Source organism: Muntiacus reevesi, chromosome 3, assembly GCF_963930625.1.
Source record: "Muntiacus reevesi chromosome 3, mMunRee1.1, whole genome shotgun sequence".
NCBI classification, from domain to species: Eukaryota; Metazoa; Chordata; class Mammalia; order Artiodactyla; family Cervidae; genus Muntiacus; species Muntiacus reevesi.
The window spans coordinates 112,742,105-112,757,555 of NC_089251.1; the positions used below are offsets into that span (position 1 = coordinate 112,742,105).

At 42.9% G+C, this 15,451-nt stretch overlaps 2 protein-coding genes across 7 annotated transcripts in view; one reads left to right on the forward strand and one right to left on the reverse strand.

Moving 5' to 3' along the window:
- PHACTR4 (phosphatase and actin regulator 4) overlaps positions 1–15,451 on the forward strand; it is a 101,017-nt gene that overhangs the window by 11,353 nt on the left and 74,213 nt on the right. For 3 of the 6 annotated variants that reach the window (XM_065930188.1, XM_065930190.1, XM_065930193.1), the window contains exon 2: positions 15,268–15,321. In XM_065930188.1, the coding sequence (XP_065786260.1) occupies positions 15,306–15,321 (16 nt within the window). In that variant the 5' untranslated portion in view covers positions 15,268–15,305. Of the gene's footprint in view, positions 1–7,077; positions 7,131–15,267; positions 15,322–15,451 lie in introns of those variants that run through there. The other 3 variants (XM_065930189.1, XM_065930191.1, XM_065930192.1) reach the window with 2 other exon arrangements.
- On the reverse strand, positions 5,857–6,228 carry LOC136164089 (large ribosomal subunit protein uL23-like). Its single transcript, XM_065928899.1, has one exon. The coding sequence runs from the start codon at positions 6,226–6,228 to the stop codon at positions 5,857–5,859; it is 372 nt and encodes a 123-aa protein (XP_065784971.1).

A 15,451-nucleotide genomic window follows, 5' to 3' on the forward strand; every position in this document is an offset into this window, starting at 1 on the left:
CTTCCCTCTGTAACTTATTTGCCTCGTTATTCTCCCCACTAAACAGTGCCTGTTTGTGAAAATAAACTGAAGAAGGGGGATTCCCTGGTGGTCTTGTGGTTAGGACCTGGCACTTTCACTGCCATCAGCCCAGGTTCTATCCCTGGTGGGGAAGGTCCTGCAAGCCACGTGTCATGGCCCACCCAGAAAAGTTAACAACTGAGCTAAGGATTCCTTTGTTGTTGGTTTCAAATTATTTAACCATTAGGCTTAATGCTGCCACACAGGTTTTGCACGTGTTACTTTCTTCTTTTAAAATGAAATTACTGCTACTTTCAATATCCTATGATAAACCATAGTGGAAAAGAATGAAAAATCATGTGTGTGTGTGTGTGTGTGTGTGTGTGTGTGTGTGTATAGCTGAGTCACTTTGCCGTATAGCAGTAATACAGCATTGTAATTCAGCTATACCGCAATAAAAAGAAATGTAGAGAAAGAATGAAATCACTGGATCAGCAGATATGAACATTTATATAGAGCTTCGTTGTTTAAATTATTTCTTAATTTCTTTTTTTTGGCCGTGTTGCACAGTTTGCGGTGGTTTTCCCACTAGGGATTGAAACCAGGCCACAGCAGTGAAAGCCTGGAATTCTAACCACTGGGCCAGCAGGGAACCCCTCAATTTTCTTTCTTTCTTTCTTTTAATTGGAGGATAATTACAACATTGTGATGGTTTTTGCCATATAGCAACATGAATCGGCCATAGGCATACGAGTGTCCCCTCCCTCCTGAAACCTCCTCTCAACTCCCTCCCTACCGCATCCCTGCAGGTTGTCACGGAGCACTGACTTTGGGTTCCCTGCATCATATATAAAACTCTCACTAGCTGTCTGTTTTATATATGGCAGTGTATATATTTCAGTGCTATTCTTAAATCATCCTGCCTTCTCCTTCTCCCACTGAGTCCAAAAGTCTGTTCTTTATGTCTCTGTCTCCTCTGCTGCCCTGCACGTAGTATCACCTGTACCATTTTTCTGAATTCTCTATATATCCATTAATATATGATATTTAAAAATATGGAATGCTTCACACTCTGAGCAAATTTCAGGTATGCAATACTTTATTATTAACTATAGTCATCATGCTGTACTTTAGGTCTCCAGAACTTACTCATCTTAGACCCTTTTATCAGTGCCTTTCCTCTTCTCCTTTCTCTTACCCCCAAACTAAATATTTTATTCCGTTTTTTATTCATTTATTTATTTTTGGCTGCGCTGGGTCTTTGTTGCTCCGGGCAGGCTTTCTCTGGTTGCGGTACACAGGCTCTAGGCACTTGGGCTTCGGTAGTTGCGGCACAGGGGCTCATTGATTGTGGCCCTCAGGCCGTGGAGTGTGCAGGCTTCAGTAATTGTGACATGTGGGCTTAGTCGCTCCTTGGCACATAGAATCTTCCTGACTAGGGGTTGAACCCAAGTCCCCTGCATTGGTAGGTGGATTCTTACCCACTGTACCAGCAGGGAAGTCTCAAATTTTTAGCCATTCTGATAGGCAAGAAAAATCAAAATAAAATTCACTTTACATTGGCATTTTATTATTAGCAATCAGGTTGAATATATTTTCATTTGTATTAACTGTTTGTATTTCTTCAGTAAATTCCTTCTCATCATTCCCATTTATCTGTTCATGTGTGTCAATTACATACCTATTTTAAAAGGTTAACTTGACAACAAATATGAAATTTAATTTCTTTACATGTTTAGTTTTGGGTTAAATTATTTTTGGAGATTGTATAAATAGTATTTTCATCAGAGTTAATGTTTACTGCCAAAATTGTTTTTTGGAAAGATTTGACATGTCACTGAATACTGTAGTTTTATTTATTTATTTATTTATTTGAATACTGTAGTTTTAAAAAAATAGTTTTGTTCTGGGGGATTTTCTTATAATGTGATATATATATAATGTCAGGAAGAAACCATGCTGCGTTTTTCTAGGTGTACACTTTGTCATGGGCAGTGATGTTGAATTAATTGCCTTTGCTGAGGCCTGCCCTTTGTAACTCACTGGTACATTTCCTGACAGTACTATTGCTTATCAGTAGGCCGCACCTCTATTTCACAGCTGATTCGTGCTGCTTAGTGTGACAGAGGACTGTTTAACCAGGAGGAGGAGGTCACAGTTTTTCTCGAAATAGAAAATTAGTTTCATTTTTGTCTTTACCCTTAACTGATGTTAGATGTACAAAAAAGATCTTCATGACCTAGATAATCACAATGGTGTGATCACTGACCTAGAGCCAGACATCCTGGAATGTGAAGTCAAGTGGGCCTTAGAAAGCATTACTACGAACAAAGCTAGTGGATGTGATGAAATTCTAGTTGAGCTATTTCAAATCCTGAAAGATGATGCTGTGAAAGTGCTGCACTCAATATGCCAGCAAATTTGGAAAACTCAGCAGTGGCCACAGGACTGGAAAAGGTCAGTTTTCATTCCCATCCCAAAGAAAGGCAATAGCAAAGAATGCTCAAATTACCTCACAATTGCACTCATCTCACACGCTAGTAAAGTAGTGCTCAAAATTCTCCAAGCCAGGCTTCAGCAATACGTGAGCCGTGAACTTCAGATGTTCAAGCTGGTTTTAGAAAAGGCAGAGGAACCAGAGATCAAATTGTCAATATCCACTGGATCATCAAAAAAGCAAGAGAATTCCAGAAAAACATCTGTTTCTGCTTTATTGACTACTCCAAAGCCTTCAACTGTGTGGATCACAATAAACTGTGGAAAATTCTGAAAGAGATGGGAATGCCAGACCACCTGACCTGCCTCTTGAGAAACCTGCATGCAGGTCAGGAAGCAACAGTTAGAACTGGGCATGGACCAACAGACTGGTTCCAAAAAGGGAAAGGAGTATGCTAAGGCTGTATATTGTCACCCTGCTGATTTAACTTACATGCAGAGTACATCATGAGAAACACTGGACTGGAAGAAGCACAAGCTGGAATCAAGATTGCCGGGAGAACTATCAATAACCTCAGATATGCAGATAACATCACCGTTATGGCAGAAAGTGAAGAAGAACTAAAAAGCCTCTTGATGAAAGTGAAGTGGAGAGTGAAAAAGTTGGCTTAAAGCTTAACATTCAGAAAACTAAGATCATGGCATCTGGTCCCATCATCTCATGGGAAATAGATGGGGAGGCAGTGGAAACAGTGTCAGACTATTTTTGGGGGCTCCAAAATCACTGCAGATGGTGACTGCAGCCATGAAATTAAAAGACATTTACTCCTTGGAAGGAAAGTTATGACCAACCTAGACAGCATATTAAAAAGCAGAGACATTACTTTGCCAACAAAGGTCCGTCTGGTCAAGGCTATGGTTTTTCCAGTGGTCATGTATGGATGTGAGAGTTGAACTGTGAAGAAAGCTGAGTGCCAAAGAATTGATGCTTTTGAACTGTGGTGTTGGAGAAGACTCTTGAGAGTCCCTTGGACTGCAAGGAGATCCAACCAGTCAATCCTAAAGGAAATCAATCCTGAATATTCATTGGAAGGACTGATGCTGAAGCTGAAACTCTTAATACTTTGACCACCTCATGTGAAGAGTTGACTCATTGGAAAAGCCCCTGATGCTGGGAGGGACTGGGGGCAGGAGGAGAAGGGGACGAAAGAGGATGAGATGGCTGGATGGCATCACTGACTCTATGGGCATGAGTTTGAGTAAACTCCGGGAGCTGATGATGGACAGGGAAGCCTGGCGTGCTGCAGTTCATGGGGTCTCAAAGAGTTGGACGTGACTGAGTGACTGAACTGAACTGAACTGAATGTTAGATGTTCATTATATGTGTTTAAAATTAAGTAATCTTTTTGCAAGTGTAGCTTTTACTAAACAGACCTTTAATTTTTTTTTTTTTTTAATATTTATTTTATTTGGCTGCGTTGGGTCTTAGTTGCAGCAAGGGGAGTCTTTAATTGTGGCTCATGGACTCTCTAGTTGTGGCGTACTAGTTGCTCCAAGGCTTGTAGGATCTTTTTTTTTCTTGGCCACACCATGGGACATGTGGTAGTTCCCCGACCAGGGATCGAACCTAAGCCCCCTGCGTAAGGCAGATTCTCAACCACTGGGCTACCAGGGAAGTCCCTGAACAGACCTTTTAAAAGACATTTATGAAACTGTTTTGCTGAGAGTGTGATTGTTAATCTCTATTTTAAAACTTTCAATATTTTTTATTTCTGCAAAATCCCATTTACATTTTTAATTTATCTATATATCTCTTTTTTTTTTTTTTTTTTTTTTTAAATTATTTTATTAGTTGGAGGCCAATCACTTTACAACATTTCAGTGGGTTTTGTCATACATTGACATGAATCAGCCATAGAGTTACACGTATTCCCCATCCCGATCCCCCCTCCCACCTCCCTCCCCACCCGACTCCTCAGGGTCCTCCCAGCCCACCAGGCCCGAGCACCTGACTCATGTATCCCACGTGGGCTGGTGGTCCGTTTCACCATAGATAATATACATGCTGTTCTTTCAAAACATCCCACCCTCCCCTTCTCCCACAGAGTTCAAAAGTCTGTTCTGTACTTCTGTGTCTCTTTTTCTGTTTTGCATATAGGGTTATCGCCACCATCTATCTAAATTCCGTATATATGTGTTAGTATACTGTAATGTTCTTTATCTTTCTGGCTCACTTCACTCTGTATAATGGGCTCCAGTTTCATCCATCTCATTAGAACTGATTCAAATGAATTCTTTTTAACGGCTGAGTAATATTCCATGGTGTATATGTACCACAGCTTCCTTATCCATTCATCTGCTGATGGGCATCTGGGTTGCTTCCATGTCCTGGCTATTATAAACAGTGCTGCGATGAACATTGGGGTGCACGTGTCTCTTTCAGATTTGGATTCTTCAGTGTGTATGCCCAGAAGTGGTATTGCTGGGTCATATGGCAGTTCTATTTCCAGTTTTTTAAGAAATCTCCACACTGTTTTCCATAGTGGCTGTACTAGTTTGCATTCCCACCAACAGTGTAAGAGGGTTCCCTTTTCTCCACACCCTCTCCAGCATTTATTGCTTGTAGACTTTTGGATAGCAGCCATCCTGACTGGCGTGTAATGGTACCTCATTGTGGTTTTGATTTGCATTTCTCTGATGATGAGTGATGTTGAGCATCTTTTCATGTGTTTGTTAGCCATCTGTATGTCTTCTTTGGAGAAATGTCTGTTTAGTTCTTTGGCCCATTTTTTGATTGGGTCGTTTAGTTTTCTGGAATTGAGCTGCAGGAGTTGCTTGTATATTTTTGAGATTAATCCTTTGTCTGTTTCCTCATTTGTTATTATTTTCTCCCAATCTGAGGGCTGTCTTTTCACCTTACTTATAGTTTCCTTTGTTGTGCAAAAGCTTTTAATTTTCATTAGGTCCCATTTGTTTATTTTTGCTTTTATTTCCAATATTCTGGGAGGTGGGTCATAGAAGATCTTGCTGTGATTTATGTCGGAGAGTGTTTTGCCTATGTTCTCTAATTTATCTATATATCTCTTTATAGTGTTCCACTTCCCCCAAAAAGCAAAAAGAAATGAAGTTCTTATGGACTATTTGTAGCTACCAAATTTCTATGTAGTATTAACAAAAATAGTTGAGAAAAAGCAAAGAAAGTTATTTTAAGAAACCAAAAGTTTTCCAATCTAAAGGGTAAATTCTGTGGTGACAGATAATAAAGGTATATGTAGGTTACAGTGTTAACTCCTTGTGTTAAGCAGTAGCAACTGTCTGAACAATTATAGATCACTGGAAGAGCAGTTGATACACTGTTTCTTTTTTTTTTTTTTTTTTAGCAAAAACTTTTGTATTTGGAATTAGTGAGCTGGACTCAGTTTAGATGAGCCTAGTTTCGTTGGCAACATCCAAAGCATCATAGTCAGGAGCCAGTTGAACATATGCCTTCTTCTCTCCATCAGGCCTGATCAGGGTATTGACCTTTGCCACGTCAACATCATAGAGCTTCTTTCCAGCCTGTTTAGTTTGGTGCTTGTTGGCCCCGACATCCACAGTGAACACCAGTGTGGTGTTGTCTTCTGTTTTCTTCATGGCTGACTGGGTAGTGAGGGGGAATTTGATGATGGCATAGTGGTCAAGTTTGTTTCTCCTAGGGGCACTCTTCCGAGGATATTTGGGCAGCTTCCTGAGCTGCAGTGTTTTGGTCTGGATCTTTTGTGTGTGTGTGTGGCTGTGGATGCCTTTTGACATTGCTCTTTTGGCCTTCAGAGCCTTTGCTTTGGCGTCAGCCCCATCTTCATGAAAAGCCACTGTTTCTTAATCTTGTTTATTCCTCTAATGGTTTGCTTTTCAGTAAAGTCCAAGAAATAAATGGAAATAATGTTTTAAATTGTCCCTTCTCTGCTAATGTGTAATGATAATATTTTTAGATACTGCTCATTTTGATCCATTTTGACCTCTTGCCAGCTAAAATCTGCCTTGAGTTTTGTTTTGGAACTAAAATCAAGGAGTGAGGTCAGCTTTAGCATTATGTAGAAGTACATCCCTATTTCTCATCTGATTAGTAAGGGAAGACTCTCTTCTTCACTCCCTGTATTTCCATTATTACACATATATTGTATTAATACCTTCTCTTTAATCTGACCATCTGTTTTTCTCTACTGGTACTGCTTTTAAGGTTAAGGACCATAAACTTCTATGTGTACTATCTGGCGTGATACTTACCATGTAATTGGCTCTGAATAGTCCCTTACTTAGCTCAACAGTTATTAAGTACCTACTATACATAGGCACAGCTCAATTTTTACTGTTTTATTTTGTTTACTTATTGGCTGTATCCAGTCTTAGTTGTGTCATGTGTGATCTTTGATATCTGTTGCAGTATGTGGGGTCTTTAGTTGTGGCATGTGGGATCTAGTTCCGTCATCAGGAATCGAACCCAGGTTCCCTGCATTGGGAGATTGGAGTCTTAGCCACTGGACCACCAGGGAAGTCCTATTTTGAGTTAGTTTTTGTGTTTTCTATTTCACTGATTTCCACTGTAATTGCCTTCCTTTTGGTTTATTTTGTTTTTCTTCCTACAGCTGTAAATTTCCGTCTTAAGCACTGAGCACCTGAGCACACAGACACAAGCACTGCTTTGACTGTATCCTGTAAGTTTCGGTATTTTGTGTTTTCATTTTCATTCATCTCATCTACTTTGTATATGTTGGGAGTGTAGCTGGAGGGCCTCTCTTCCTGGGGAATACTTAGAATAGAAAGGTTAGTACTTCATCTCCTGCTGTCTCAGGGTTACAACTGCTACTTTTTACTTCCTTCCACTCTCCATTTCGGATTCCCCTTGCCCTCTGCTGTCATCTCTGCTAGTCTCAATGACTTTGCTTGGTAAAGGGTAGGACCCAAACCCTCATTCCTGAGGAATCTGAACCACTGATTACATACATGCTTTTCTCAGATGAGTTTTCCAGCTTGTCTGTTTATCATACTAGCAGAATTGGGAAAGGAGTACCAGTAGGCACCCAAGTGGGTCATCTGGATTCTACATACATTTTCACTGTCTCCTTTGTGGCGTGGAATAGCAACCTTCTTTCTGGTAAGGAGGTTTAGTTACCCCTGCCAAGATGGTAGTTCCTCTTTTTGCCTAGTGAGTCCTGGATGCAAAGACTCCACAATGCCCAGGCAAGAGCCATAGTTTATAGCCTCTTAGGACTCTTTTTGTCTCCTGTGGAAGTAGTCCTTTTTTTGATGACCTTGATCTTTAATTCTTCAGAACTCAGAGTTGCAGGGATCCCAGGTGGGTCTTGGGGATTGATAATAAACAGGGTATTTCAACCACCACCCTCCTCACCCCACCCCACCCCCCACCATTTCCCACATCCATCTATTTTTCCTGTTTTGAAGACATAGTAACATATGAAGGTCTTTGATTTGGTGTACATATTATATCCTGGAAGATTATATTCTTCCGTCATAAAATACTTCATTGAGTTGGTGCTTCAGCTGTGCCTTCATCAGGCCATTCCAATACTCTTTTAGGTTAGCAGCTTCTAGATGTTGTATGTGATAAACCAGTAGATCCCACCCCTTCTTGCACTTACTCTACTGCAGAGTGGGCCCCTTGTCATGAACCGGTATTATGTGAGCTGATGCTTCTTTGCGCATTCATTCATTTGTGTCCGACTCTTGAAGACCCCATGGACTCTAGCCTGCCAGGCTCCTCTGTCCTTAGGATTTCCCAGGCAGGAATACTGGAGCGGGTTGCCGTTTCCTACTCCTCGGGATCTTCCCCAGCCAGGGATCAAACCCACGTCTCCTGTCCTGGCAGGTGGCTTCTTTACCACTGAGCCACCTAGGAAGCCTTGGGATGATGCTTACTGGTACATTAAACATTTCTGGTACTGTTCACTGGAGGAAAGGCAAATGTACACCCAGAAAATAGCCCCGTTTCTTCCAGAGTAGAAGGGGCCAAATACAGTCAGCTTGCCCTCCAGAGGCTGGTTTGTCTCTTAAAAGACGTCTTATTGGAAGATTCATGTTTGTCTCTGTTGCTGACCACTGGGGCTTTTGCTGTCATCAGTAGCTAGGGCATCCTCGGTAAGTAAGAGTTCATCCTGTTGTCTCTGCGTAGAGTGTATCTGCCGCGTGACTGCCTTCTTGGAGGTGCTCAGTTTTCCAGCACGGGGGAGGCCATGAAAAAAGATGGCTGATGTAAACGGATTGAGTCATTGGTTGTTTTTGTGCCTCTTTCAGAGTAGATATTCTTTGATGACTGTTAACATGTGATAAAAAGATCTTCAGATGTGTCTGTTCTTGTATCCTCCCACACGCCTTTACCCTAAGACCTCTTTCCCCTCATTTTCTAATTGTTCTCCTCTTATGCTCTGTGCCCAGCATGTCAGGACATTTACCTGTGAATCCACTTATATTCTAACTCAAACCAACTCTTTGCCTACATAGAGTAGACAGTCTGTCTATAGCTGCTGTTTAATTAGTATCAGTCAGTATCAGTTCAGTCGCTCAGTAGTGTCCAACTCTTTGCGACCCCATGGACTGCAGCACTTCAGGCCTCCCTGTCCATCACCAATTCCCGGAGCCTACCCAAACTCATGTCCATTGAGTCGGTGATGCCATCCAACCATCTCATCCTTTGTCGTCCCCTTCTCCTCCTGCCCTCAGTCTTTCCCAGCATCAGGGTCTTTTCAAATGAGTCAACTCTTCACATTAGGTGGCGAAAGCATTGGAGCTTTAGCTTCAACATCAGTCCTTCCAATGAACACCCAGGACTGATTTCCTTTAGGATGGACTGGTTGGATCTTCTTGCAGTCCAAGGGACTCTCAAGAGTCTTCTCCAACATCACAGTTCTAAAGCATCAATTCTTCGGCACTCAGCTTTCTTTATAGTCCAACTCTCACATCCATACATGACCACTGGAAAAACCATAGCCTTGACTAGATGGACCTTTGTTGGCAAAGCTGCTGTCTAAAGCTCTGCCCATTGGGCACTGCCTTTCAGTGCCACCTCCTGATGAGACTGTAGTGCAGCCACTGTCCAGTTTTGACTCAGATTCTGCTACAGCCATCTGTGAAGAAGGTGAGACCTTTTCCTTTGTCAGCTGGCTATGAGGACCCCCAGTGGCCAAAGGCAGAGGCACTTTGCAGCAGTGGTAGATGGTATGAGGGTCTGAGCTGTCTGCTCATGCTCATGACTTCCGGTCCTACTTGTGCTTGATACTAGATGTATCACCTTCACGTAAAGGCTGGATTATTGCTGGACCCAACCAACGTTATGACTTGGTATGTCTCATAGAACCTAGGTCATGGTGGATGATTCTGGATGAATGGTCAACTTGGTATCACATCATCAGGTGTTCTATATCTGCTGATTAATAAATTCTCCTGCAGAACAACTGGATTCTGAAAGCAGGGCTGGGCCTGAAGCTTTCCCTGCCCCCACCTCACCCAGCCTGGACAGAGCTTCTCATGCATTGAGAGCTCATTCCGGGCTGATTGACTCAGCAGGTAAAGAATCCACCTGCCAATGCAGGAGACATAGGTTTGACCACTCGGTTAGGAAGATCCCGTGGAGAAAGAAACAGCAGCCCACTCCAGTATTTTTGCCTGGGAAATCCAATGGACAGAGGAGCCTGATGGGCTACAGTCCATGGGGCTGCAAGAGTCGGGCACAATTAGCAACTAAACTACCACCACTATTAATATAGTAGGTCAGTGTGATATTTTTCAGGAAGTCCATATTATCATAGGACTGAACTATATGAAATGGTGGCAAAATTGACATAGTCCTGTAAAAGTATGGTGTAATGCATTCCATGTGAATTGTTTTTGATCCTACTTTTCTGGGAGGAGTAGGAGAAAAAGAGTCAGTCCTTCCATGTTTGCTTACCATGCTCCTGTGGCTGTGTTAATCGGCTTTGGCAATGATCCCGCATCTGGCATGGCAGCTGCAGTTGTGGCCACTGTTAGATTTTGTGATAATCTCCTACCTTCCTGCAGCATGTGTCTGCTTCCTGCAGAACCCACATGTTAAATCCTGCATTCTGTAGGAGTGTAGCACCAATTTCTGTCATCGCCCCTCCCTTGCCCCCAGAATACAATATTGTCTTCTTTTTTATGTATTATCTTGGAAAGTGGGATGGGGCACCCACTTTCAGAGGCTTTCTTCCACTTGGCCTTTTCTAGTGTAATAACTCTTACCCCCTAGGCCAAGGACTAATTTCCAACTGTGTCTATTTCAGTATACATTCGGGGTCCAAGGAAATGCCCACCAAGAGGTCCACACACCCAGCAGGCCCGTTGTGAGCTGGATCATTTATTTCCTGGTCCTTGTGAGGCCGATACTTCCAGACTCCAGATATTGATGTCAACCTTCCCTTAGAAAGTTAGCATTCCTGTTTATGCAGTTTACAGTTGCCTGAGTAAATCACCATAGACAGAGCTGACAACATTATTTGTGTGCTCGGTCCTCCTAGATTGAGAATGGTCAAGAGAAACTGCCCATCAGAAGTGCCATAGCGCTCCTAACCCGAGCAGGGAAGGGATGGCCAGGTGGGGCCAGAGGGAGGGGCCAAGAGCCCCCTCCTGGAAAGACAGGAAGAGGTGGACTGTGTGTAAACTGAGGCTCCAAGCATTTTCCCTATTCATTTTCCCTATCAGATTTCACTATGGAACCAAAATTCATAGATAAAATTACTAAGGATTTTAAGACAGTGACAAAGTGTGTTAGTCGCTCAGTTGTGTCTGACTCTTTGCGACCCCACGCACTGTAGCCCAGCAGGCTGCTCTGTTCATGAGATTCTCCAGGCAAGAATACTGGAGTGGATTCCCATTCCCTTCTCCAAAGGATCTTCCCAACCCAGGGATCAAACCCGGGTCTCCTGCATTGCAGGCGGATTCTTTACCATCTGAGCTACAGGGAAGATCCAAAGTCTCTCAGTCATGTCTGAGTCTTTGCAACCCCATGGATCATACAGTCTATGGAATTCTCCAGGCTACAATACTGGAGTGGGTAGCCTTTTCCTTCTCCAGAAGATCTTCCCAACCCAGAAATCGAGCCGAGGTCTCCTGCATTGCAGGCGGATTCTTTACCATATGAGCCACAAGGGTAACCCAAGAATACTGGTGTGGGTAGCCTGTCCCTTTTCCAGTGGATCTTCCCAACCCAGGAATCGAACCAGCATCTTCCCGCATTGCAGGCGGATTCTTTTCCAACTGAGCTATCAGGGAAGCCAAATACAGTGACTCAGAGCATTAAACTTCAAGTGCAGGAACCTTCTGAGTGGAGTCCATGAGACCTATAGCATATGAGTCTCTTAGGCCATTGGAGAAGGGAATGGTAACCCACTCCAGTTATTCTTGCCTGGAGAACCCTATGGGCAGAGGAGCCTGGCGGGCTACAGTCTGTGGGATCACAGAGTCGGAAACAACTGAGTGACTAACACTCCCCAGGGAATTGTTATACTTGCTTTGGTGTTACAAGGTCTCTTCTTTTGAGTACCTGGCCTCCTTCAGTCATAGGGGTCAGAATCTGAAATTGGCTCAGGTTCAGCAATTGGGCATGGATTCTTATTTTTTTTTTTTTTAATTGAGGTGACTGCCCTCAGCATCCTAATCTTCCATCCCTGATTTCTTTTGATGTGACAGATAGAGAAGTGCTCTTTTTAGCTGCTAGTCTAGTTTGCTTCTAGTGACATCAGGCTTTACTAACTATCTCCATAAATCTGTGAGTCAGATCCCTTTGACTGCCACCCTTACTCCGCTGACCTTTATAGTAATCTTGTCCGTCTGGCTTCAAACATTAAGTACCATGGCCTGGTCTCCTTTGTTTTAGGATCCTGTCGTCACCATTGCTATCTGTGGCATTAGTTTTTTTTAACAAACTCTTATGGAGAACAGCTTTGAAAACTTCAAGTAACATAATGGATGGATTTTCTGACCATTTCAGCAAGCCAGCTTCACTCCGTGAGCCTTTTGATGCCTTCCTCCCCTGTCTGCCTGTGCAGTTTTGGCATTGTTATTTATCATGGGCCATGACTTTTCCAGCTTTTAGGAGCCATCTTAGTGGTAAGTCATACCATATTCTGAGGTTTTTGCCAGGGTGTTATATCCTCTGTTTTCGGAGAGTGATCAGGAACCTTATGTTCTGGTTCTCATGTTCAAGGCCCCTCCGAATTCACATTCACTCTCACCTGGCCACTGTTGGGTACATGCTGGCCAAGTCTTGCATCACCCTTGGGTTATAGTTCCTTCCAGACCTTATCAGGCACAGCACATCTGGACTGGGTTACGTTATGACTTACTACAAGTTAAAGGCCTCCCACCTAGGAGGCGTGGAGGTGGCAGGTCCTGAGGAGACAGTGTTTCCTGGGCAGGGTGAGAAGGCCTCTTCATTATCTTCAGGTGAGGGGAGAGCGCCAGATCATACAGGGATGATAGGCCCCTTTTGTCCTTTCAGGGAGTACTTTCACATTAAGAATTTTGGAGGGGCATCAACTCAGTTGTCTGCATCTATGTGTCAGAGTCTCATTCTTTCCCAGTCAGGACCCTGACGTTGGCATGGCGTACCTCCCTTGGCCGAGGGTTAACCTTTGGTGCTGGGTTACCCTGTTGATTAACTCCTGGGCCTGGTTTCTAGCTTCTTCTCTCCTCCTGCCGCCACAGAAAAAAGCTTCTTTGTAAATGGTCCTGTGGCCTTCATATTTTATTTTCTTTCTTTCTTTTTACTTACTTATTTACTTATTTAGGCAACACCACAGGACTTACGGGAGTTTAGCTCCCCTACCAGGAATTGAACCAAGTCCGTGCTGGAAAGTGAAAGTTGCTCAGTCGTGTCTGACTCTTTGCGACCCCATGGACCTGTCAGGCTCCTCTGTCCGTGGAATTCTCAGGCCAGAACACTGGAATGGTTAGTCATTCTTTTCTCCAGGGATCTTCCCAACCCAGGGATTGAACCCAGGTCTCCCCAATTGCGGGCAAATTCTTTATCGGCTGAGCTAGACCACCAGGGAATTCCCCATATTTGACTTTGAGTTGACTGTTAATCACTGTTAGCTTTTTCTTGTCTTTTTCTAGAGCATCACTAGAGTTTAGCAATAGCCATTCAATTTAGTTCAGTGCAGTTGGTCACTTAGTCATGTCGCACTCTTTGCGACCCCATGTCCTGCAGCTCACCAGGCCTCCCTGTCCATCACCGACTCCCCAACTTGCTTAAGCTCATGTCCATCAAGTTGGTGATGCCATCCAACCACCTCATCCTCTGTCATCCCCTTCTCCTCCTGCTTTCAGTCTTTCCCAGGATCAGGGTCTTTTCCAATGAGTCAGTTCTTTGCATCAGGTGGCTGAAGTACTGGAGCTTCAGCATCAGTCCTTCCAGTGAATATTCGGGATTGATTTCCTTTAGGATTGACTAGTTTAATCTCCTTACAGTCCAAGGGACTCTCAAGAGTCTTCTCCAACACCACAGTTCAGAAGCATCAGTTCTTCAGTGTTCAGCTTTCTTTATGGTCCAACTCTCACATCTGTACATGACTGTTAGAAAAACCATAGCTTTTACTAGACGGACCTTTGTCAGCAATTCAATTACATTATCATTATAATTATTATTTCCCCCTTACTCTTCAGGTGCTTCATAAATCCAATCAACTAGAGCATTCTGTCCACAGATAGATCATCACTCTTCACCATCAGTGAAAGTTTAACTGGACCAGCAGCTTGTGCAAGGGATTATTTCTGTTCCACCTACCACTGAGTGGGTCCTCAGGGCCAGCTAGTCTGTGAGTGATTCAACTCCAAAACCCTGTCACACTCCTAATTTTCTCAGATCACTGCTGGCCCCAACTGTTAGTTGTATTCACTTAAAAGCAGACTGTAAATTGGAGTTTAGTATTCAAATTGTTAACTAATAAGTACTCTTGGGATCAAAGCTATGAAAGAGATAAAAAGCAAGTTTGAGCAGATTTGGTCCCTGTTTTGATTAAGCGTGAGGGATGTTCAGTATCTATACTTACTTTTTTCAAAACTTTTTTTGTTTTGTTTTCACGTTTGAGCATTCTTAACTTACTAAACCACTTTCTACTTTCTTCAGGCAAAACCAATTCCTTCATTCTATGATATCCTCATATTCTTTCCCAGATATTTATGTGAGTTTTGTGGGGTTTGTTTGTTTGTTTGTTTTTTGCATAAACGCTTAACTTTTGGACTTCCCTGGTTGTGGAGTGGTGGAGAGTCTGCCTGCAAGTGCAGGGGCCATGGGTTTGATCCCTGGTCCGGGAGGATTCCACGTGCCGCGAGGCTGCTGAGCCTCTGTGCCCCAAGCACTGAGCCCACGCCCGAGCCCGTGCCTGCTACAGGAGACGCCACCGCAGCGAGAGGCCTGCGCACCGCAACTCGAGAGAAAGAAACTTGACCTTTTCCCGCTGCTCTCTATTCCTCCTCTCTTCTTCCTCCTCCCCCTCCTCACTGCTCCCTTTTTCTCCTTGTCCCCCTTCCTAAAAATGTTTTCTTGACTTGCCTTTTCCCTTACACTCTGGTAATATTCAGGATGGAGATTGGAAAAGGAACTTATTTGAGGAAACTGAGGATGATGTATATTTTTAAATGAAAATTATCCTTGAATGTTTTATATTTTTATATTATATGTATGTATCTCAACTCCCTTAAACTAAATCCCAGTTTAAACTATAATCAATGTTATTTAATTGGGTTTATTTTTTAAGTAATATAAAAGGTGATGGATTTTATGTTTTAAGTATATCATTTGCCCTTTTCTCTCTTTAGAAACTATTTGTCACCTTCCTAAACTGGTTAATAGTGGCATGGAAGATCCATTTGGTAAGTATCACCTGCATTTTTCTTAGTAAATGATATTTGTGTTTTATCCTTAGCTCCATTAAAGCTTTGAGAGTAAATTGATTTTTTTTCATGTTTATTGTGCTAAACTTTCTATCAGTTCTCAAACTTT

What these genes read in the sequence shown, in the direction of transcription:
- LOC136164089 (XM_065928899.1), bottom strand. Translation starts at nt 6,228, where the DNA reads ATGTCAAAAGGCATCCACAGCCACACACACACACAAAAGATCCAGACC.